At 39.9% G+C, this 23,582-nt stretch overlaps 1 protein-coding gene across 2 annotated transcripts in view; it reads left to right on the top strand.

Moving 5' to 3' along the window:
• Positions 1–23,016, top strand: part of GNA13 (G protein subunit alpha 13) — a 44,595-nt gene extending 21,579 nt beyond the window's left edge. The window contains exons 3-4 of one of the 2 annotated variants that reach the window (XM_050920662.1): positions 8,551–8,601; positions 16,267–23,016. In XM_050920662.1, coding sequence (XP_050776619.1) covers positions 8,551–8,601; positions 16,267–16,839 — 624 coding nt within the window. In that variant the 3' untranslated portion in view covers positions 16,840–23,016. Of the gene's footprint in view, positions 1–8,550; positions 8,602–11,716; positions 14,170–16,266 lie in introns of those variants that run through there. The other variant, XM_050920663.1, reaches the window with a different exon arrangement.
• Positions 23,017–23,582: the final 566 nt, after the last annotated feature.

The following is a 23,582-nucleotide window of genomic DNA, read 5'->3' on the forward strand; positions in this document are numbered from 1 at the left end:
TGCCCCAGAGGGAGTGAACCTAACAGGTAATGATCAAGTGATCTCTCTTGTCAACCATTTCCACACTCTTGACAAACAGGCTAGGGACACCATTCCTTACCCTTCCTGGCTATTAGCCGTTAATGGACTTAACCTCCATTAATGTATCTAGTTCTCATTTAAACACTGTTATAGTCCTAGCCTTCACAATCTCCTCAGGCAAGGAGTTCCACAAGTTGACTGTGGGTTGTGTGAAGAACTACTTCCTTTTATTTGTTTTAAACCTGCTGCCCATTAATTTCATTTGTTGGCCCCTAGTTCTTATGGGAACAAGTAAATAACTTTTCCTTATTCACTTTCTCCACACCACTCATGATTTTATATACCTCTGTCATATCCCTCCTTAGTCTCCTTTTTTTCCAAGCTGAAAAGTCCTAGCCTCTTTAATCTCTTATTGTATGGGACCCATTCCAATCCCCTAATCATTTTAGTTGCCCTTCTCTGAACCTTTTCTAATGCCAGTATATATTTTTTGAGATTAGGACACCATATCTGTACGTAGTATTCAAGATGTGGGCGTACCATGGATTTATATAAGGGCAATAAGATAGTCTCCATTTTATTCTCTATTCCTTTTTGAATGATTCCTAACATCCTGCTTGCTTTTTTGACTGCCGCTGCATTTTGCGTGGATGGCTTCAGAGAACTATCCATGATGACTCCAAGATCTTTCCTCATTAGTTGTAGCTAAATTAGCCCCCATCATATTGTATGTATAGTTTGGTTTATTTTTTCCAATGTGCATTACTTTACATTTATCCACATTAAATTTCATTTGCCATTTTGTTGCCCAATCACTTAGTTTTGTGAGATCTTTGTGAAGTTCTTCACAGTCTGCTTTGGTCTTAACTATCTTGACAGTTGAGTATCATCTGCAAACTTTGCCACCTCACTGTTTACCCCTTTCTACAGATCATTTATAAATAAGTTTAATAGGATTTGTCCTAGGACTGACCCTTGGGGACCACCACTAGTTACACCTCTCCATTCTGAAAACTTACCATTTATTCCTACCCTTTTTTCCCTGTCTTTTAACCAGTTCTCAGTTCATGAAAGGATCTTCCCTCTTATCCAATGACAACTTAATTTACGTAAGAGCCTTGGTGAGAGACCTTGTCAAAGGCTTTCTGGAAATCTAAGTACAGTATGTCCGCTGGATCCCCCTTGTCCACATGTTTGTTGACCCCTTCAAAGAACTCTAATAGATTAGTAAGACATGATTTCCCCCTTCCAAATGTTTAAAGTAGACTTATCAGTCCAATGTTGTGTTGGATCTGCATCCAAACTGGGACAGGTGAATAAAAATGTGAACACTTAGGCTATGTCTACACTATGTACCTTTTAGCGACACAGCTGTGTCGCTACAGCCATACCACTAAAATGCACACCATGTAGCTGCTGTTTGTCTGCAGGAGAGAGCTCTCCCGCCCACAAAACTCCTGCCCCACAAACAAGCAACCAGTAGCTTTGTGGGCAGGAGAGCTCTCCTGACAAAGCCTTGCTCAGACCTCTGCTTTTTGTCAGCAAAACTTTTGTCATTTGTGGGGGAGGAGGGTTTCAGACCTCAGAAGTCCTTCAGGTTCCAATGCAGATAATGCCTCTGGGCTTGTCTACACTGGTACTTCACAGCACTTCACACCCCCAAGTGAGAAAGTTGTAAACACCCCCCCCCCCCCCGCCCCCCGAGCGCTGCAAGTTTCAGCTCTCTAACGTGCCAGTGTAGACCATGCACCAATGCTGGGACTTATTCCCCTTGCAGAGATGGGGTTTTTTAGACTGCCGGGAGAGCTCTCTCCCAGCTCCATGCCACAACTGCACAAGCATGGCAGCGCTTTAACGTTGCCAGTGAAGACGTGTCTTCCGGTTGTGTTATTTCAAAGTGTTAGGGCTCTTTAAGGGCTATCCCTAATGAACAAATAGCAAAACGCACAAGCTCTACCAAAGTCCTTTAAAATTTAATTGTGAGAACTTGGCTTGGTTTTAATTTTTGATTACTTGGTTTGCATGTAAATTAACTCACTTTTGTTTTTGTCAGTGAATTTATGCCACCCAGTAACTATTCTGATTTAAAAGGAGCATTCATTCATTTGCTGTGCATTTCAGTTAGTGCATATTTTTTGGCTTTTTTAAAAAAAAAGTTGCTTTCCTTTAAATGCTAGCAGTATACTTGGGCTGTTAGCAGTTTGCTTGTTGTTGAAGGGAACTCCTCTTAAAAGCTAAAACTAAGTGTATTAGACTTTGGGAGCCTGCTAATACTTTTTATAACCCACTAGACTCTCATGTAAGAAGAATGACTGAAAGCACATCGAGTTTTTGCTGCTGTCTTTTGGTGAAGGAAAATTGGACTGTGCATCTATGAGTTGGGTAGAAACAGGCTAGATTTGTAAAAACTAATACAACACTGAAAGGAAAGCTGGTGGTTAGAATGTCTTCACAAGGAGATTAGGTGTTTTCCTCATAATTTGTTTGAAACATGACTTGTGTGATTGCACTAAAAATAGTTTGCTTTGACTTTCTTCAGTAGAGATCACAAGACTTCAGGAGGCACACAAGCTGTCTGAGTCAAACCTGTCTGAAAATGGAATATTTGACAGTTATGAATCAAGTTATTTAACAGTGAGCTTCCTGTGGTTTACACAGACTTCTGAATCAGAGGGAGTATTGAGGTCTGCAGCTGAGCTGAGCCCTGGACAACTTTGATTCCAGTTAAACAAAAGAACTCATCTATGAGCATTCAAAGCAATTGGCTGAAATCCAAGAGAATGATAGAGGTCTATTTTAGTTCTGTACCAAAGGTGCAAAGGCTGATGTTCGAACAGAGGAAGATCTTGTAAGGCCACCCTGCAAACTAATCTCCAGAAAGCCATGCATCTTGCTGTATCATAGTGAGTGTATGTTAAAATACTGCTTTATCACACCACCTGTTGCTTGAGCACATTTGTCACCAAAGTGAAACACTTCAGCACATAAGTTGTCATGCAGAATTCTGCCCTTGGATCAAGTTGTTTTACCTCTTCTCTGATATTAGCCTCTTCATGTTTATACTTAGCCATTCCCTCACTATGTGAGATCCTTGAACTGTGAAAATAAAGCTTAACAGCATCTTTCAAGCTCTGTGTGTGTGTGTGTGTGTGTGTGTGTATATATATATATATATATATATATATACACACACACCCCCACTCTGACAATGTTTTTTAATGTAAACCATGCTTTTGGAGATCACTGCTTGAAATTCCCATATTTTCAAATGTCAGAACAAAGTTAGTAGCTTTCACTTCAATTTCAAGTACGTTGAGGCTCCCACTTAACACAGTTCTGCCTTAGCCATGTAGTGATGATTTGATTTTACTTGCATATGTATGACCAAACCAATGCCTAGTTTACACTTAAAATGTGGGTTGACGTAGCTGCATCAGTCAGGGGGCTGAAAAATCCACACGGTGAGTAATGTACCTGTGCTGACATATAATCCTCCATTATAGACGCAGCTAGGTGGACAAGAAAATGCATCTGTTGAACTAACTACCATTGCTAAGGGAGGGGGTGTTCCTATACCAACAGAAAAACTCCGTCCATTGCTGTAGGCTATGTCTGCACTATGTGGTTATGCCAGCATAGCTACAATGCCGTAGCTATGCTGGTCCAGTCCCTGTAGTGTAGACATTTCCCAAGTTAAGGGAACCATGCTAGAATGCGAATCTTCCAACTCATTACATCCCTGATTCTGCAAAGTTGATCCCTACCTCAGTTTTGTAACAGTTCCCTGAAGCAAAACTTGAAAATTTGGTTTGTGTTGGGGTTGTGTGTTTTGGTTTTTTTTTTTTTGGGGGGGGGGGGGGGGGGGTTGTCAATTTTGATTTTAAAAAAGTAAGTCCTGAAAGTTTGTGTTAACCTTAAAAATATCAGAAATCCAAGTCTTGTTTTTGTTGACTTCTGCTCATGGACTTGTGTGGGTTTTTTTAACTGATCTTTATTTTTCCAGAAATATACAAACTTACTCTCTCATTTCTCCATCTTCTCCTCTAATGTACAGGACGTTGTTACATCTTATCAAAACTTCACCAAGGTGTCCTGACAACACACCATCTATGTATTCTTCCATGTTTGCAAGCTGCATGTTCATGTAGCTGTCGACAGACACCAGGTAGCGGATCTCAGGATAGATGAGCTTTCAACTTAGTTTAGGAAATAGAGGTATTGAATTTTTAACAAAGGTTTCCTATCTCATAAGTGCTCAGTAGGCACTAGAGTTTAAATGAGTGTTAAATTGGAGTTAGTCTGTTCCCCTTTCCGTCACTTGGATTGGTCTTTCATGACGACACTTCACTAGTTTTCCAGTTATCATAGACTTGGTGTACCCTCTACTTTGTTCTCATTTTCTAATTCTTAGTATCACTGGTGCAGCTCTAGCAGTACTGAGAGCACTTGCTTAGATGGGGTGACTTATTCTTACATCATGTCATTGGAAAAAAGATTGTTTGGGGTCTTTAGATGCAAACTGATATAAATACTAAAGTTTCTCTCGAATGCAAACTAAACTGGGGGGAAAAAATTCCTAATCTTTCACTTAGCCATCCTGGGTATTACAAGTAACACTAGTAGGTTTAAAGAAAAAAATTAGACAGATGTGACTGTCTTCCTTTAAATAGAATTGTAACAGTTGCTGTCTTAGTCCTCTTCAGTAGGGCATACTTGTTCTTTAATCCACATAATATGCATAAGACGTTTTTCTATCCTCTGTATTACCAAAAAAAAAAAAGTGTATTAGTGAAGGATACTGTCGTCTTTTTGGCCTCATTAGGTCTCCTCATATCCAGTTACTATACCAATATATATATATACACAAGGGTTGCCCTGAAAGGAATTATTAAATGTGCCATATTGTCCTTGTATCTTACCTGTACATTCCAAGTGCTCTGTGGGGACTAGATATTCTGTTTTTTCGTGAAAGTGATATTTACTGGCTTTGCATCTTGCCCTTTACTCAGCTGAAGAATTTTTATAGATTTTCATGGCTTAAAAGTTGAAAATGTGCCTTGATGGAATATGCAGTTGTCTGAATTCCATCTTCACCTGATTGGGAATAGTGTGTTTGAGCAATCCTTAAATCTACACAAACTTTTTCTTATTAGCCCATTCAGCATAAACGACTAAGTGAACAATGGTGGAGCTGTAGTCAGAGCAGTGCTTAGTCCAGTAAAATTGAAGGGGTGTAAGTGAGGCTGAAATGATCAGTAGTCAAGACTCTAGCTTTGAGCTGTGTAACGTACAGAAACGACTCCAAGGCTAGAGACACAAGTTGGAAAATGTGAATTGAAGTCCACAAGAGCTGAAAGACTCTTACCTTCTTAGAGGTAATATAAGATTGAAGCATATTGTCAGGAAGTTTGCCCCATTGCTGTCACACTGGTGGTGTGAATGGATTTAGATAGGTACGGTGGCTGTCATTCCAGCCCAGAGAATGGACTCTCAGGGCACATCTTCACTAGCCATGCTAAAGCACTGCCACAGCAGCACTTTAACATGGCTTGTGTAGTCGCTGTGGCACTAGGGAAAAAAAAACAACCCCATGGAATAGCTGCCAGCACTGGGAGCACTGTCTGCATTGGCACTGTACAGCACTGAAATTTGCAGCGCTCGGGGGTAGGGGGAGAAATGTTTTTTCACACCCTTGCGTGAGAAAGTTCCAGTGCTGTAAAGTGCCGGTGTAGACAAGCCCCCAGGTTAAAGAAGTGGGGGAGGAAAATCTAAGCATCCTTATAAGTGGAATATTTATTTCTCTTTGTTTTTTTTCATAGCTTTTTCTGACTCTCTCAAAATGGCCATATCAGGACACAGCAGCAAACAAGCTTAAAAACCCAAGTAGAAGTAGCTTTCTCAATGCATCTGTTGAAGCTTTTGAGCATTAGTTTGTAAACTTACTGTCAAATGTATAGCTATAGAGCTTTGCCATTACTGTGTGCTAATGTATTTTGCATTCATGTTATCAGGAAATCCCCTCTTCTGGAAAGCAGATTTTGGTGCTGTTCTATGACCTTTATATGTTGTGGTTTTGGTTGTGTGCTTTAACAGAACAATCACTAGTGTGGCAATAAGCTCTCAGGACTTAAATGAAAAGGTAGTAACAAATTTGTTTAAATGCAGAAGAGTTAGGGCCTCATTAGAGCAATGTAGATTCCTTAAACAGAATAGTGCAGTCTGATCTAAAAGTTCTCTTTGAAGGTTCTTGGGACAACATTAGACTATCTAAGTCCATATTTAGGTACCTAAATAGTCTGATTTTTTTTTTCAAAGATGTTGAGCACCCAACAGGTCCTGTTAGAGCCTAAATAAGGATTTAGGAACTTAACTTTAAACATGCTTTTTAAAAAAAACTTGTCCTAAATCTTTAAGGTAGAAAAGGTGCTTTGGATTAAGAAAAGATGGAGTCAGGAGACCTGGAATTTCCTGGCTGTGCTGCGAACTTCCTGTGTTCGAGCAAGTCACTTTTCTCTGTTTCCTCATCTGTCTAATAGGAATGCCCGCCCGCCTCTCCCTCACAGAGGTGAGGTGAGGTTGTATCTGTAATTTATGAAGCACTGTGAGCTTCTGTAGTACATGGCATTGCAAGTGTGAAGTCTTGTAGTCATACTGAACAACCACTGCCTTCCTCCAGCAAACTTGGAAATCTGTTACTGTTTTCCAATACTGTAGTTTCAGTTTATGAAAAATGTGACATTAAACGAGATATAATATATGATAGTGGTTCTTGCCTCAATGTCTGTCCCTTTAAGTACATCAGGCACAAGATGACTCACACTGAAGTCTCAGCCTTGTCTAATTAAAGGCTTGGGTTTTAAAACTGCAATTTTACTGTGAGTATGGTGTATACTTGCACCAGGTGACCTCTAGCCCTACAAATGAAAAAGCTGGCAAAGCGTTTTAACTTCTGAGCTTGTTGAACTGGCCAGAAGTTTCTGGTGTCTTGGTTACTTTAATGTCCTAATGCCTGCTCAGACTTCACATTTTAATGCTGTCTCCTCTGGAAAGGACTGACGTCCTTTATCATTTTTTAAATATTCATTCTTAAATGAAGGACCTTATCAGAGATATAACTCTGGTCCCTTATCTTTAGTTCTGTTATGACTAAATGTAGTACCTCCTAATCTTGAATATTTTATGTAATTTAAAGTCCCTTGATGCACAGATTAATTGTATGTACTGCAAAATCTAATTGACTTCCTGCGTTTCCCTTCACTGGCAGAGTAGTATAGACTACTCTCTAACTGAATTGATGACCAAGTAAACCATATTGGGATTGCTTTGTAGTTAGGAATTGAAGTGTAACTTACAACTTTGCCCTCTTGTTATGACACTGAATATCTCAACAAGGCCTTTCTGTTATTGTGCCCTAAGTTTGTCATTTGACATCAACCAAAAATAGAATAATTCAAGCTTCTATAAATTTTAGTTTTTGCATCTGAGGGTGTTCAGAATTGCAATTGCCACATGTAAGGGTTGGTATTGTATTGAACTTGGAAGTCTGTTCAGTAGAAGAAATATTATACAGAATTGCAGCTTGGAGCACTATTCATAACTTCCTAAACAAGTTGTGCTTATCCAGGGTGGTCTTTGACAAGAAGGCTTATTCCAATGTTTTAGATTCATCCATTCATTATGGTTTTACCTTTCCATCTACCAGGAAGAGGCGGTTGGTCAATGGAGACTCCTGTGACTGTGGGGCTTGTTTCCGGGCCTTAGTCTGTTCATGTATCCAGGCAGAGTTCCTCTGGGCGGCATCCACTGGCTCCCTTGACGTCTTCAAGGAGCAGTGGGCGCTGTCCGGGGTTCTCTGCTCGATGTCCCCCTCAGACTCCCTTCTTATGACCCTCTAACCGCACTCCTGTCCCTGTTCTTTTATTAGTTGTCCTCCGGAATTGGTTGGGTTTTTGAAATCCTGTAGATCCTCCCCTTAGGCTGGGGGGTGGGGATCTGTTAGCAGTGGGCAGGCTTCCGCCCGCCCAGTTCCCAGAAATCCAATAGGTACTGCTATGTGCTCTGCTCAACAGGTAGCAGGGTCTGTAGAAATGGGAGCTGACTTCATTGTGCAGTTTAAATGAATCTATCTCAGTTGACCTTTATGTACCCAGGCACCTATATACAGACTACTCAGGAATAGCAAAAAAATATTAAATGCAATATTTTATGCTGAAGTTGAGTCTGAGGTTTTGTACAGTGATTACCCAAATGAACAGCACTAATAAAAATGTGACAATCCTAAATTTTGTAATCATTGAACTATTTTAAATTAGACTATCCCTGCTTTTTTAAATGGTTGAATATTAATTTCCATGAGTATCAAGCTCACTAAACTTCTCTACATAGTTGCATACAGAATTTATAGAAGTCGGTGACTAAAGCTTTTATACCAAGTATGTTTGGTTTCAGTAACTGGACTTCAGAATGTAAACTGCTGTGACCAAGTATGCCATCTGTGAAAAACACTGATCAGTTTATTTTGTTTTTTAGGGGGAATCTGTAAAATATTTCCTGGACAACTTGGATAAACTTGGAGAATCGGTAAGTTTAATTTAGTTGGGAAGTTTAAATCAAGTTAGTCTTGAATATCATTAGGGATTTTGTTGATTCAGTTTAAATATGTAACTTGCATGTGGTAACTGGGGAGTAGTGCTTTCATCTTGTTTTAGTAATTTACATGACCTACAGGTTGACTGGTAAAACATCCAAACATGAGTGGCAGGGGGTATGGATAGAGTCCTAGCAAATTCACTGTCTGTTTTGGCCAACTTCATGATCATAGGATTTAAAAAATCCTAAATTTCATGATTTCAGCTGTTTAAACCCAAAATGTCATGGTGTTGTAATTATAGCGGTCCTGATCCAAAAAGGAGTTTGGAGGGTGGGGAAACAGGCAGTGCTACTGTAGGAGGGGTTACAGTACTGCTACCCTTCTGTGCTGATGGCGTCACTGCCATCAGAGCTGGGCAGCTGGAGAGCAGCAGATGCTGGCTGGAAGCCCAGCTCCGAAGGCAGAGCTGCTGTCTGGAGACCTGGGCCTTCAGTCAGCAGCGGCCACTCTGTGGCCACCCAGCTCTGAAGGCAGCAGCACGGAAGTAAGGGTGCCATGGTATGGTATTGCCACCCTTACTTCTGTGCTGCTGCTGGCAAGGTGCTGCCTTCAGAGTTGGGCGGCCAAAGAGCAGCAGCTGTTGACCAGGCATCCAGCTCTGAAGGCAGTACCCTGCCAGCAGCAGCGCAGAAGTAAGGGTGACAATACTGTGGCACCCCTAAAATAACCTTGCCCCCCCCACACAACTCCTTTTTTGGCCAGGACCCCCAATTTGAGAAACAGTGGTCTCCTCCTTGAAATCTGTATAGTATAGGGTAACAGCACACACAAGACCAGATGTCATGATCCGTGACAAGTTTTTCATGGCTGTGAATTTGGTAGGGCCCTAGGTATGGAGTAGAATAGGGTAATTGTCCTATCTGGTAAAATGCTCAGAAAACAGTATGATAGTGGCCAGGAGAAGTCTGTGAATATAAATTGCAGAGTCAAGCAATCACCACTGAACTCTACAGAATATATGAAGTTAGTAATTTTTCTATAGAAAGCACATGGTGCTGCTGTATTCTGAAAATGTCTGTGAAAATACAACAAATATGGAAACAGTGCTATTTAATTTTGAAAATCATATATGTTCTTTTTACAAATAAAAAATGTGGCTTTTTCTAACAAGCTCCCACGGGGATCTAAAAGTCAAGCTGGATTTACTGGGTTCACATATCACGTTCAGTAAAGATTCTGACGTTAGAAAGTAGCTAACTACTCGGATGATGCATAAGCCATGTTTAAATCCCAGCTCTGCTTCTTCTGACACTAACAACAGATTGAGAAGTGGTAAGCTTATTACCATGCACACCTGGAGCAGGTCTGTTAAATAGGGTGGTTTTATTTTTAGTTATTCTTATGACCATAAATATACATTAAAGAAGAAGAAAAAATTGCTCTTTACAAAGTGTTTATCCAGATTGTGTATTTTGGCATCCTGAATTTGCTAGTAACACTGTACGTCCATTTATCAAGATGACTCTGGGGCAGTACAGATCTAATTATTGATACCCAAAGATGCCTCTTGCTAGAAAACTTTGTGCTTATATGTAAGAAACCTCTGGAACAAGAAATTGTGACTGTACAGTTCACTGTTATATTTTGTAATGTGCCTGGCATATAACACAGTTAATGTAAATTTAATATGGGATAGAATCTCTGTATCTGCTCTGGAAAATGTTTCAGCATTCCATTTTCCATGGGTTTGTATTGCTTTCTAATAATGACAGCCATTTTGATTGTAATTTTTGCCTCATGAGCTTGTGTTTATAGTCAGTTTGTATGTTCATATCCAGCGGTCTTGTTTTGCAGAATTTATGCATGAAAATTGACCTGACAATGGGAAGCTAACATCAAACCTAACTGCGGAGACACTGCATCTGTTATATTCCCAGCCATAGGTGCCAACTCTGGAGGTGCTCTGGCGCTGGAGCGCACACACACCCCGGGGGGCGGGGAGGAGGGTGCTCAGCACGCACCAGCCACTGCTGTTCGGCAGCGCCGCTGATCAGCTGTTTGGCATCTTGGGGAGAGGCTAGGGGGAGGGTGGAGAGTCACAGGCAGGCTCAGAACTCTGAGAGGGGGTGGACTGGGGGCTGGAAGAGGCAGAGCGAGGGCAGGGCATTGGGGGGAGTGGTGGAGCGAGGGCAGGCCTTGGTGCAGCACCAATAGGGGAAAAACAAAGTCAGCACCTATGTTCTCAACAAATGCTTTGAAGTCTAATACCACCCAATACCTAAGAACGGCCATACTGGGTCAGACCATTGGTTCATCTAGTCCAGTATCCTGTCTTCCAGTAGTGGCCAGTGTCAGGTGCTTCAGAAGGAATGAACAGAACAGGCAATCACTGAGTGATCCATTCCCTGTTGTCTGCTCCCAACTCCTGACAGTCAAGAGGCTAGGGACACCCAGAGCATGGGGTTACATCCCTGACCATTTTGACTAATGGCCATTGATGGTCCTATCCTCCATGAACTTAATTCTTTTTTGAACCCTGTGATAGTTTTGGCCTTCACAATGTCCCCTGGCAACAAGTTCCACCAGTTGACTTTGTATTGTGTGAAGAAGTACTTCCTTTTGTTTGTTTTTTAAGCTTGCTGCTTATTAATTTCATTGGGTGACTCCAGGTTCTTGTGTTATGTGATTGAGTAAATAACACTTCCCTGTTCACTTCCTCCACGCCGTTCATGATTTTATAGACCTATTATTTCCCCTTCTTTAGTCGTTTCTCTCTGAAACTGAACCAGTCCCAGTCTTTTTAATTTCTCCTCATACAGAAACTGTTCCATACCTCAGTCGTTTTTGTTGCCTTTCTCTGTATCTTTTACAATTCAAATATACTTTTTTCAGATGGAGTGATCAGAACAGCGTGCACCTAATTCTCTTTTCTTTTCTTTTCTCTTTTCTTTTCTCCTTTTCTTTTCTTTTCTTTTCTTTTCAATGATTTTGAGTGAGGAGAGTCTAAGCTATCATCTAAACTTAAACTATATGAGGAACCAAAACAAAACCTTTCCGAACTTGATTATCAGGTTAGATCTCACATATCACTTACTGAGTCTCATTTAGAAGTTCCAACATCAGTGCTGCTTGTTTGCCTTTTGCCTTATGGCATCTGTCTGAAGCAATAAAAGGAGTACTAATTGTTTGTCTCTAGTAGCCAGCCAGGTGGCTTTTTTAACTTTCTGTTCAGATTTTTCACACCCATTGTTATGCCGGTCCACACATTACATCTAAAACAATCGCTTTGAGGGCTGCTTCTGTTTTGCAGCCACCTTAAAGTTCTTAATCAGAACTATAAAAAGAAATGATAGCAATATAAGACATTCCAGTTAACTGTGCCTTAGAGTCTCTAGCTATAAATACAATAAATGACTTCGTTTCTTTAGCAATTGCATCTTGAACTAAAATGATTTTAGTCACTCATCAGAATGGTGACTTTTAAAGTTGGATAATAGTGTTTAATTGTAAATCACAAATGTTAGGAGGTGTAGTTTTCTTCAAAATCATTATCTGTTGACAGAAATGACTAGATATATTCAGGCAAATGCTAGGTAATTTTGTGTAAATATAGCTTTTGGTTTATTTCCCATTTGTATTGGAGCACAGCTCTTTGCTGGCGGTTAAAGATTGTTTGTTTGTTTTTGTACGTTGGCACTGTAGTAGTTTATGGGTAGAAGCACTCACTACTCCTGTCTCATGCAAACCGATGATTTGAAGTTACATTGTTAATGGGCAGACGTGACTATGGTCTTTTCTCCTTTAGCATAAGGAAGCTAGAGAGATCAGCATGTCTAAAACCTGCTCGTTCAGATTTCTGTTGACCTGGTCAAGCATAAGGAAATCTGTTCTTGTTTACATACATGATTATAATCAGGCCTGTTTATTTCAAAGCTGAATTGGAAAAATAGAGAAAATTACCTATCATTCTCACTATTGGTCAAGTAGAATATTAATTGTAAACATTTTATATAGGACCTTGGCTTTGCATAGCATGTTAGATTATGGCTATGGTCAGCACTACAATATAGAGGTATGATTCCCCTGCTCATGTACACACACATGTAGCAGCTTGATGAGAACTAATGCAAGTATAAATAGCAGCGTAGCCAGGTAGCACAGGCAACAACAGCAGAGGCACAGCCAAGCTGGCAGGTACATATTCAGCACAGCTCAATCGTGTCTCTGCTTCCTGTGTTACCCCAGCTATACTGCTGTTTGTAGTCATTCTAGCTCTCATTGATCTGTCGCGAGCATGTGTGCACGAGCAGGGGAATCCCTACCTCAGCGTGGACATATCCTCAGAGACATGATCCCTGCCTTGAACAGATTCCAATCCAGATTAGGCAGACACAGTGAGTCACACTAGCAAGTGACACATTCTGATATTTCTAAGTAGGTTGGGAGAGCAGACAGTTCAGGAGTGGAGGTAGAGAGTGGAAAATATGGCCAAAGTAGTGGGTTTTGAGGAGGCATTTGAAGGAACTGAAGATGCTTGGCTCCTTGGAATGATATTACCCATTCCAATCTTGCTTGTTTTGTCTAAGTGTGGGAGAGCAGGAGAAAAGGAAATGGCAAAGCTGAGAAAGAGGGTGGAGTCCTAAGGACTAGGTTGAGAGTGACAGGAGAGTGAGATGCAGGCTGAGGAGATGACGTGAGATGTTTCAGGGAGGCCAGTGATGGAGTGTCGTTTGTACTGGCTGAAAGAACAATGGCGTGATCCAGAATATTGGCAGTGAGGATTGAAAGGGGGGGATTACTTAAGAAATGTACAGGAGCAAGAGGGCCTAACAAGTCTAAAAGTGAAATAGAAAGGAAGGAATTGGTGCCCTCGGGTTGCATGTATGACAAGGAAGAGTGGATCAGAGTGTGGGGATGGAGAAAGGAATTGGAAGGAGGTGAAATTCAGCTTTTTCCCATGCTCAGGCATTGGGAAACCTATGAGGAGATGGGAATTGATGGGACTGTTCTCAGTCGGTGGTGCTTTCAACTGTGCACAGACTACTTGACATTCACATTGCCCTTTACAGACTGTACAGTTCATTAAATGTAGCCAATTGTGAAGTAAAATGTGGTGGCTTTTATGAGCCAGTAATGTTAAACAGCCTTTAAGAGGGGAAGTGAAACACTTTATGATTGAAATTTTAAGCCGAATGTTAATGCCCAGTTGTGAGCTTAACCCAGGTGTCTTGGTCACTGGTGGTGCTCTTGCAGGCATATGTATCTTGGGAGCTCTAATAGGAGGTCAAGGTCTTGCATTTTATCTGCTGGAAAGGAATTGTAGAAATATGCTTTGTGCCCTGTTTTGTGTATTTGAAATGTGTTTAAAAAGTCTGCTTGTCTTTTACCTTAGAAATATCAGGAATGTCTGGTCTTCCCTGGCTTTGATGGAGGACCTCTTTGAGAGGGAGTTGATCTCAGGAATGTGTTTGATCTTTTGCCCTTCAGAGAAAGGGTGGTGGCGGTGGTCACTCTGCAGCAATGACAGCCGCTCTCCCGAATGTTCATTAGGCACTGCAGTTAAGTGTGTGTTTAAAATCTAACTAAAAATCCTTTCTCAGTTTCTTAGTTTCAGTCTCTGTGATGTTATAATTTCTCAGATTTTCCCATGTTAGTCTTTTCCTGGCAGACAAGACCTGAATTTAATGTTGTAAAGCAAGCAGGAAAACTTATTAACCGTTCAGGCTGCTTTTATCCATGAGAAAGAGGCAAAAAAGGGCAAAAGCCCAGCTTTTTCTTCCATGGGTCACTTTTAAGACAGTAGGTGGAGTTCTAAAGGCTTCAGCTTTCCTTCTGAGAAACTAGGTTGCACCGTCATGGATGTACGTCAGTACCTAAAGATGAGAGCAAAGAGGGGAGCCTTGTGGTGGATCAGAAAGTTTCTTGGTAACTGGTTTTTATCAGAATCACCCAGACATCTCAGTTGTGGCCAGCTTGAATAAAAGAATCAGGAGTTTAGACAAAACAGTTGCTGTTCCCTCATTAGTTTCACTTTCTGATTTTCATGCGTTAGAACGAAGTGCTCCTTAAAATCCTCAAACCCATTTTTAGGCTAATTTGTAACTTTTTGTCAATGCTTTTGTTTTAAGTTGAGCTTAAACCCTTTTAAATATTCATTAACAAATGTCTGTTAAAATAGAATCCCATAATAGCCTATCTGTAAAAGCTTGCAATGATATATCTTCTCGTTAATTGTTTTTAAATAGTTTGTCCGAAATTTTGTAACAATTCCTTATTGAAAAGATTTAAACATTCAGGTTTTGTATAGCTGTAATTTAAAGCAAAACAGGCATGTTTGGGCATTTCAAAAACTAAACTGTACTACTGTTAAATTCTAGTTTTGTTTATTTAACTATGTTTATCCAGGGGTTTCTTTCTATCCTCAGAAGTTGGTTGAATCAGAGTTCTCTTGACATTGCTTCACAAGTTTTTTCAAAGGTCTCCTGTTGAGCTGTGAGCCCTTCATTGACTAGGATTATTAGGAAAAGATCTTTGAATAGATTAAGTGAAGAGAGACTTGCTTTTAAACTTCTCAAGGTTTCAAACCTAGCTTGTTTCCCAAAACTGCCGTGAATACCAAAGCATGACATGTCTGAACAGTGAAGTATAACAAAGGATTTATTTATACTGGAGAACAAAGCTGTGAACGTAAAATTTAGCAAACTGACTGCTCAGAGGTAAATGCACAAATCAGCGAAATGACTCCTGTGAAAATGGAGAAGCCAAAAATGCATTAGCTTTCTTTAGAGATCAGATCCCACAACTTTGGCCTCTTGGATTCATCTGTTTAAATTCCTGCACTTTGGAAACACAACTCTTTCTTGCACTGAGTATTTTCATTCCATTGGATGTCACTGCTCATAACGGAGCTTTCTCATGCTGCCTGTTACCCATGAGGGAGCGAGGCAACAGGTTGCTGTGCAGGCATCAAGTTGTTCCTTGAGTTTGGCTTCTTTGTGATGGCATCTGTGGGTTCAATAAAAACTGAGGTAGTCTCAGTACCTTGTCAGACAGTGGTTCTGTTCTTTAATTATGAATCATGATCAACTGAGCAATATGCCGAGGAGCGGAAAGCTAGTGAATGAGTGCTTACTGTTAGAATTGGTAGAATCGTTCTAATGCAGCCATTGGGGGTAAAGTTGGCAGCCAACAAATGCATATTGTATAACAGATAGGGGAAGGGGACTTTTACAAGAATCTGTAGTGAGGGAATAAAAGAAGCTGGTGGCATGAGAAACAGGTAATGCTCCTTCCAATATTGTTTACTAAGGTCACTTGATATGTAGTAGAGGGAAAGTTTCAGTTGTCTAAAGCAGTGTTTCTCAACCTTTTTGATACCAAGGACCAGATTGCTGCCACCTCAAACTGTATTAGGGAGATCTCAGGGACTGATGCCAGTCCATGGACCGGTCGTTGAGAGAAACTGCTCTAGAGGGATTCTCATTTTAGGGCTGAGTGAGTTAATCTCAGCTTTAGTGACTGAAATCTTTTAAAAATGGAATAGTGCATGAAGACTGTTCAAAAATAACTTTCCTTCCAGCTTTTCTATGTCAGAAGTCTGCTAAAGCCACTATGCTCATTGTTCCCTAACTGGCAAACTTTGCTTTATTTTTTAGGATTATCTTCCATCACAGCAAGATATTCTGCTGGCACGAAGACCCACGAAAGGGATTCATGAGTACGACTTCGAAATAAAAAATGTTCCCTTCAAGATGGTTGATGTAGGTGGCCAAAGATCAGAAAGGAAACGTTGGTTTGAGTGCTTCGACAGTGTCACATCGATACTTTTCCTGGTCTCCTCAAGTGAATTCGACCAGGTGCTCATGGAGGATCGGCTAACAAATCGCCTTACAGAATCACTGAACATTTTTGAAACAATAGTCAACAACCGGGTTTTCAGCAACGTCTCCATCATTCTATTTCTAAATAAGACAGACTTGCTTGAGGAAAAAGTACAAAAAGTGAGCATCAAAAACTATTTCCCAGAGTTCGAAGGGGATCCCCACTGCTTAACAGACGTCCAAAAATTCCTGGTGGATTGTTTTCGTACCAAACGCCGGGACCAACAGCAGAAGCCCCTATACCACCACTTCACCACTGCTATTAACACAGAAAACATCCGGCTGGTTTTCCGTGACGTCAAGGATACCATTCTTCACGACAACCTCAAGCAGCTTATGCTACAGTGATGTGCAAAAAGACATATTTTTATTTGAATACCTTTTGTGTTTTTAAAATTGTGGTTTACAACAGGAGAAGAAAAATCCAGGTCCTGTCAGACTTCTTGATGTGTGGCTGAAAGGTGCTGCTGAGCACATTATTGCCAATTTCTGCTGAAATTGAGGCTTTAATCTCTTCCACTGTAGCTTTGAGTTGACTCAGTTATAATTTTATAGCAAACCTAAGTCCAAATAACCTGTAAGGTGACTAAACTTGACCTCTAGTGCTTGTATGTTGCAAAAAGTCTATCTAGAAAACACACTCCACCATCAAAAATCCAAGTCCAGACTTCAGTGTAACATTCATCGGAATTACGTTAGACTTGTAGTAGTAGTTTTTTAAAGCTGTTCCTTTTCACCTCTTCCTTAAAACTATAATGAAGACTGTGATAATATAGCTGACTTTGATTTCTCAGGTCTTTCATTGGATAGATATTCCATAAATTTCTTGTTGGAATCATTTAGAAGCTAGGATACTTGGTAATAAAGCCTTTCCTGCCTTAAATATAAAGTTTTGCATGGGTTTTTGACTGTAGGGTATGCTTTAGGTCAGGAAATACAGAAAAGCTGGGAACGGTCAGCATTAATACCTTCTGCCAGAAATGTGTAAAGACTAATATGATCAAGAACTAGTAAATGACACAGTTCAGTCTAAACTTCATTTTTATTGCATATTTTAAGTACTCCGCTTGTTAGAGCTATAACAGAGCACTATGATCTGAAATGCTGATATGTGGGAAGAAGCAAACTACACTTTAGAATCTGTATTCTCAGTTTGTCATTGTGCTGAATAGCTTACATCCAGGTACCTTGCCCCAGAGTTTAGGCTGATTTGTTGTGCTTTTGTATCTTTTCACCATAACTTTTACAGTGTGCCTAGTCCCACATCAACAAGCATTCACTAATGCACAGAAGTATTTGCAAACATAAGTGCCTCCAGTCTTCTTTCCTTCTGCAGTGTTTTCAGTGGCCTTACATGAAGACAAATTCCCCAGACAATGGCCTTATGCAGATATGGGTAAATAGGCCAAACACCACTAAGCCAAAAGTCTGTACAGTAAGATGAGCATAACATGTTACAGTACTTAAATGCTAAAGTCTGAAAACTTCAGAGAATCTGTCAGAATCAGGTCTAAAATCCCTAAGAACCATAAGAATGGCCATACTGGGTCAGACCAATTGTCCATCTAGCCCAATATCCAGTCTTTTGGCAGTGGCCAGTACCAGATGCTTCATAGGGGATGAACAGAACAGGGCAATTTATTGAATGATTCATCCACTGTTGTCCAGTCCCAGCTTCTGGCAGTCAGAGGTTTAGGAACATCCCTGATAGTCTTGGCTAATAGCCATTGATGGACCTATACTCCAGGACCTTACCCAGTTCTTTTTATAATGCAGTTATACTTTTGGCCTTCACAACATCCAGTGGCAACAGGTTCTACAGGTTGACTGGGTTGTGTGAAGAAGTACTTCCTTATGTTTGTTTAAAACCTGCTGCCTGTAATTTCATTGGGTGACGCCTGGTTCTTGTATTGTGTAAATTACACTTGTTCATGATTTTATAGAGCTCTATCATTCCCTTCTCTCCCCCTCCTCCACTGTCTCCTTTTGAAGCTGAACAGTCTATCTTTAATCTCTCCTCATACGGAAGCTGTTCAATACACCAGTCATTTTTGTTGCTCTTCTTTGTACTTTTTCCAATTTTAATCTTTCTGGAGATGAGACAACCAGAATGGACATACTATTCAAGATGTGGTCTTACCATGGATTTACGTAGTAACATTGATATTTTCTGACTTCTGTCCCTTTCCAACTGGTTCGACTGCCACTGCACGTTGAGCTGATATTTTCAGAATACTACCCACAGTGACGCCAAGATCTTTCATGAGTAGTAACAGTTAATGTAGAACCTCTCATTTTATGTGAATATTTGTCATTGTTTTCCAGTGTCCATTACTTTGCATCTGTCGTTCTGTTGCACAATCACCCAGTTTTGAGAGATTCCTTCATAACTCTTAGTTAAGTCCAAAGCTGACTGCTATCTTGAGTAATTTTGTATTATCCTAGCAGTCAGCTTTGGACTTAATTATCTTGAGTAAATTTTGTATCATCTGCAAACTGTCTCCCCTCTGTTTACCTCTTTTTTTCCAGATTACTTGAATATGTTAAACAGCACAGGTCCTTGAGGGACCCAGCTATTTACCTCTCTCCACTCTGAAAACTGAACATTTATTCCTGCCCTTTGTTTCCTGATCCATGAGAGGAGCTTCCATCTTATCCCAAAGTATGACTGCTTACTTTAAGAGCCTTTGGTGTGAGACCTTGTCAAAGACTTTCTAGAAGTCCAAGTATACCGTATCTATTTAATCACCCTTGTCCATATGTTTCACCTCCTCAAAGAATTCTAATAGATTGGTGAAGCATGATTTCCTTTTACAAAAACAGTGACTCTTCCCCATCATACATTCATCTATGCATTTGATAATTCTGTTCTTTACTGTAATTTCAACTAGTTTGCCTGGTACTGAAGTTAGGCTGGCAGGCCTGTAATTGCCAGGAATACTTATGGATCCTTTTTTTTTTTTAAAAATCAGCATTACATTAGTTATTCGCCAGTCATATGATACAAAGGCTGATTTAAGCAGTTCGTTTTGTACCACAGTTAGTGGTTCTGCTATTTCATATTCGAGTTCTTTCACAACTCTTGGGTGAATACCATCTGGTCCTGGTGACCTATTACTGTTTAGCTTATCAGTTTGTTCCAAAGCCGCCTCTAATGACACTTCAGTCTCTGATAGTTGCTCAGATTTGTCACCTAAAAAGAATGGCTCAGGTGTGGAAATCTCTCATCCTCTGCAGTGAAGACAGATGCATTTAGTTTCTCTGCAACTGCCTTGTCTTCCTTGAATGTGCCTTTAGCACCTCGATTGTACAGTGGCCCCTCCTGATTGTTTGACAGGTTTCCTGCTTCTGATGTACTGAAAAAAATTTTGCTGTTAGTTTGTCTTTTGCTCAGTGCTCTTTAAATTCTTTTTTTGGCCTGCCTAGTTATACTTGTCCACTAGACTTGCCAAAGTTTGTGTTCCTTTCTATTGTCCTCAGTAGGACATGACTCCAATTTTTAAAGGATGCCTTTTTATCCAACTGCCTTACTTATTCTGTTTAAGCCATGGTGACGTTTTTTGATCCTCTTAGTATTTTTTTTTTATCGTAAGAATACGTGAGCCAAACATGCTACATAAGGTTTTCTAGAGATGCCATTTCTCCCCAGTTTTATTCTGCCCAAAGTTCCATTACAACTAACTCTTGTGGAGTTTCACTTTGGTTGCGGGGCAAAATATACTTTTGGCTGAAACTTTGTATGCCAAAGAGCATGTTATGAAATAAAGCTTGGCCAGTTGGTGTTTTAAAGATATAAGTCCAGGTCACTACTGCACAAATCAAGTAGTTCTGTTTACCCCTGCCAGTGTTCTGTTTTGCTACTTGGCCCATAGAACAAGTTAATTTTTGTGGTGGGAGAGCAATTTTTTAAAGATGGGTTTTATCATAGATGCACTGCATGTGCGGCAGTGGTTTGACATGTTCTAGTTGTTTAAAACAGTCTGCATTGAAGATGAGATCGTTTTGGTAGGAGTCAGGGAAGCTTGGGCTCTGTTGGCAACTCTGCCTCTGACTTCCTGTGACTATCATTTAAACTTCTCTGTACCTCATTCTCTCATCAGTAACATGGGAATAGTGCTTACTCACCACCGTAAAGTGCTTAGAAAGCTGTGGATGCAGTGCTAAAGAAATGCAAAATACTTATTAAACTAAGGATTTATATTTTGGTTTAGACTGACACTTATTAAAAAAATTGAAACACTGAAATTTCACATCACAGGATCTGTTTGTTAAAATTGATACCCATGCAGGAATAGCACCTGTCTCTCAGTAGTGGCAGGCACCCACAAGTGCAGCTGAAGTCAATGGGAGGTGAATGTTAAGGATAAAGTCAAGTCCCAAAGCCTTGATTAAGTAAGTGTTTCTGAAGAGTCCCTAACAATGAGTAAATCTGCTTTTCAAAATGCTTCCATGCGCCTTGGACTAATCCAAAATACATGTTACTTTGTTTTGGTTAAGTGTCATGTCTGTTCTTCCCAGAAAGGTCTTGTTTTCTTAACTAGAGTTCTAGCCACTCTCTCTCCTTGGATCACTCAGCCTTAAACTTTGACATCAAGAAAGGGTAGGAAATTTAGTGTGTGAAATTTCTCTCCATCTGAAACTTGCACTCAGACTAATTCCATCTAAGACAATTGTATTGAGGTAAATCATTGATGGTATTATTCCCCCCCCCCCCCCCCCGCCACACACACACACTTCCCCCCTCCCTGAAAACTTACCTTGAAACATTGTATATTTGTTCCTGTGTGACAGTCTGGCTCAAAACTACTGGGCATTTCCATCTTCTTTGTACCTATTATTTGCAGACACACTGAAAGAGAGCACCAGTTAGGCTGCTTTATTTCTTTTGGGATTTGTTACTGGATGCATTTTTTTTGGAAATAATTTGGATGCAAGGTGTAGTAATTTAATATTGCTGAACAGAGACTGACCATATATGTACTGAAGCTAAAGCAAATGTGTGATCAAAATCAAACTAATAAAAGTGAAGACTGAGTGTAAACCAGTAAGTATGGTACAAAGTCAGGACTTAAATTTCCAGTAGAAGTGGAAATGCAGGAAAAATCCTAAGACTTTAATTAAAAAAAGCTACTTTTAACAGGACTAATTTTCCAAGGATCATTAGCTTCACTGAATGATCAGTAATTGTATTGAGCTATGATTTCTATATACCACTGTCTTGTACAGTGTGTACTTGAAGGTGAAAATAGCATTTTAGCAAACGTTCCTTGTTGCATTGTTTAAATTTGTTTGATACCTGAAAATAAATGGTGGCTGTTCACCAGGTCTCAAAAAAATCCACTTACCAATGGTGCAGGTCCCCACATTTCTCAGGAGGAATAGGCCATCAGTTCCTGCCCAATGTAAGCTCTCATTTTTAAAAAGAAAATTCTGGCCCCTCTCATCTTTCAGAGAGGCCTCTGGCTAATAGGCTTAGTCCTTTGGCTAATAAGTGTCTGGTAAAGGGTTTTTAATCCTGCCATCCAGGATTCTAGCAAACCTAAAATGCTTTGAGCATGTCTGTAGTATTCCTGACTCTTGGCTAATACTGAGTCAGTATTTCGAACTCCGCATAACTTCAGCAGAAACTTTTTAACTAATGGGCTTTTATTCTATCCTGCTGCTAATGTAAGTAAAACTTTAAAAAAACAAAACAAAAAACCACCTGATAGTTCTGAACACAGCACTGTTTGAGATATGGCACTATAAGTTTATAAGCAAGTTGCCACTTAAAGGGGTGCACACAACTGTCGCAGTCTTCAACTTTCCTGCTGGTTGCCAAGCTAGTCAAGAATCTCTAGGCATTTATCTTTAAAGATGGTTGCAGAAGTTGTTTTCCAACAGCAGCATTTCCTGTTTCAGAATAATCAGTGTTTCATGCTAAAATAGTCACAAGATGACTTTTTGGGTCTTTCTGTATTTGATGGTACCATGATGTAGATGAATCTAAGTTTTGTTTTTTTTAATTACACAGCATTGCAATACAGTGCCATTTGCAATTTTCTTTGCCTTGAACTTGACAACAAATAATTGAATTGCAGAATATTTAAAACTGCTTTCCTGTGCTTTCAATAGCAGAGAGAGCTTACCTTCCATGAAGCCTTATGAAAAAATATTTGTAACAAGCTCATAGATCCTTTATCTAACAATCAAGATTTGTATTAGCTTTGTATAAATGTTTGTGGCTTACCATTTTTATATGTGTATCTTTTATAACTTTCCAGGGGCTAGCCAGCATCTTTTATATTGTACATTGCTCTCCTTGCTTTAGTTCAGAATTGGCAATAAATTATTTCTAAAGAAGGTTTTAAAGAAAAAACATCACTTGCTTTTATAAAATGGTTAAATTACTAATAGATTAAAGCCTCTTACATTCAGTTGTAGATTGCTCTGTACATACTCTGCAAGTGTTGTCTTTCAGCTATTAATATTTGCCTTGTGTTTAAAAAAAAAATTACTGACGATAAATAAACATATACAGCCTCATTTGGGTGCTGTGAATTTACTTTACCTTCAGTACTTAACTTTAATTATAGTATGATTAAGGGGCCTTGTTTAAGGCTTAAGAACAGCAAAGTTAGACTCTGACACTGATTTAAAATATTTACTAATGTATTTTGAATTCATAAGAACATAAGAATGGCCGTACTGGGTCAGACCAAAGGTCCGTCTAGCCCAGTATCTGTCTACCGACAGTGGCCAATGCCAGGTGCCCCAGAGGGAGTGAAGCTAACAGGCAATGTTCAAGTGATCTCTCTCCTGCCATCCATCTCCATCCTCTGATGAACAGAGGCTAGGGACTCCATTCTTTACCCTTCCTGGCTAATAGCCATTTATGGACTTAGCCACCATGAATTTATCCAGTTCCCTTTTAAACATTGTTATAGTCCTAGCCTTCACAATCTCCTCAGGTAAGGAGTTCCACAAGTTGACTGCGCTGTGTGAAAAACTTCCTTTTATTTGTTTTAAACCTGCTACCTATTAATTTCATTTGGTGGCCCCTAGTTCTTGTATTATGGGAATAAGTAAATAACTTTTCCTTATCCACTTTC

Source organism: Gopherus flavomarginatus, chromosome 12 (genome assembly GCF_025201925.1).
Source record: "Gopherus flavomarginatus isolate rGopFla2 chromosome 12, rGopFla2.mat.asm, whole genome shotgun sequence".
In the NCBI taxonomy this organism is placed as follows: Eukaryota; Metazoa; Chordata; order Testudines; family Testudinidae; genus Gopherus; species Gopherus flavomarginatus.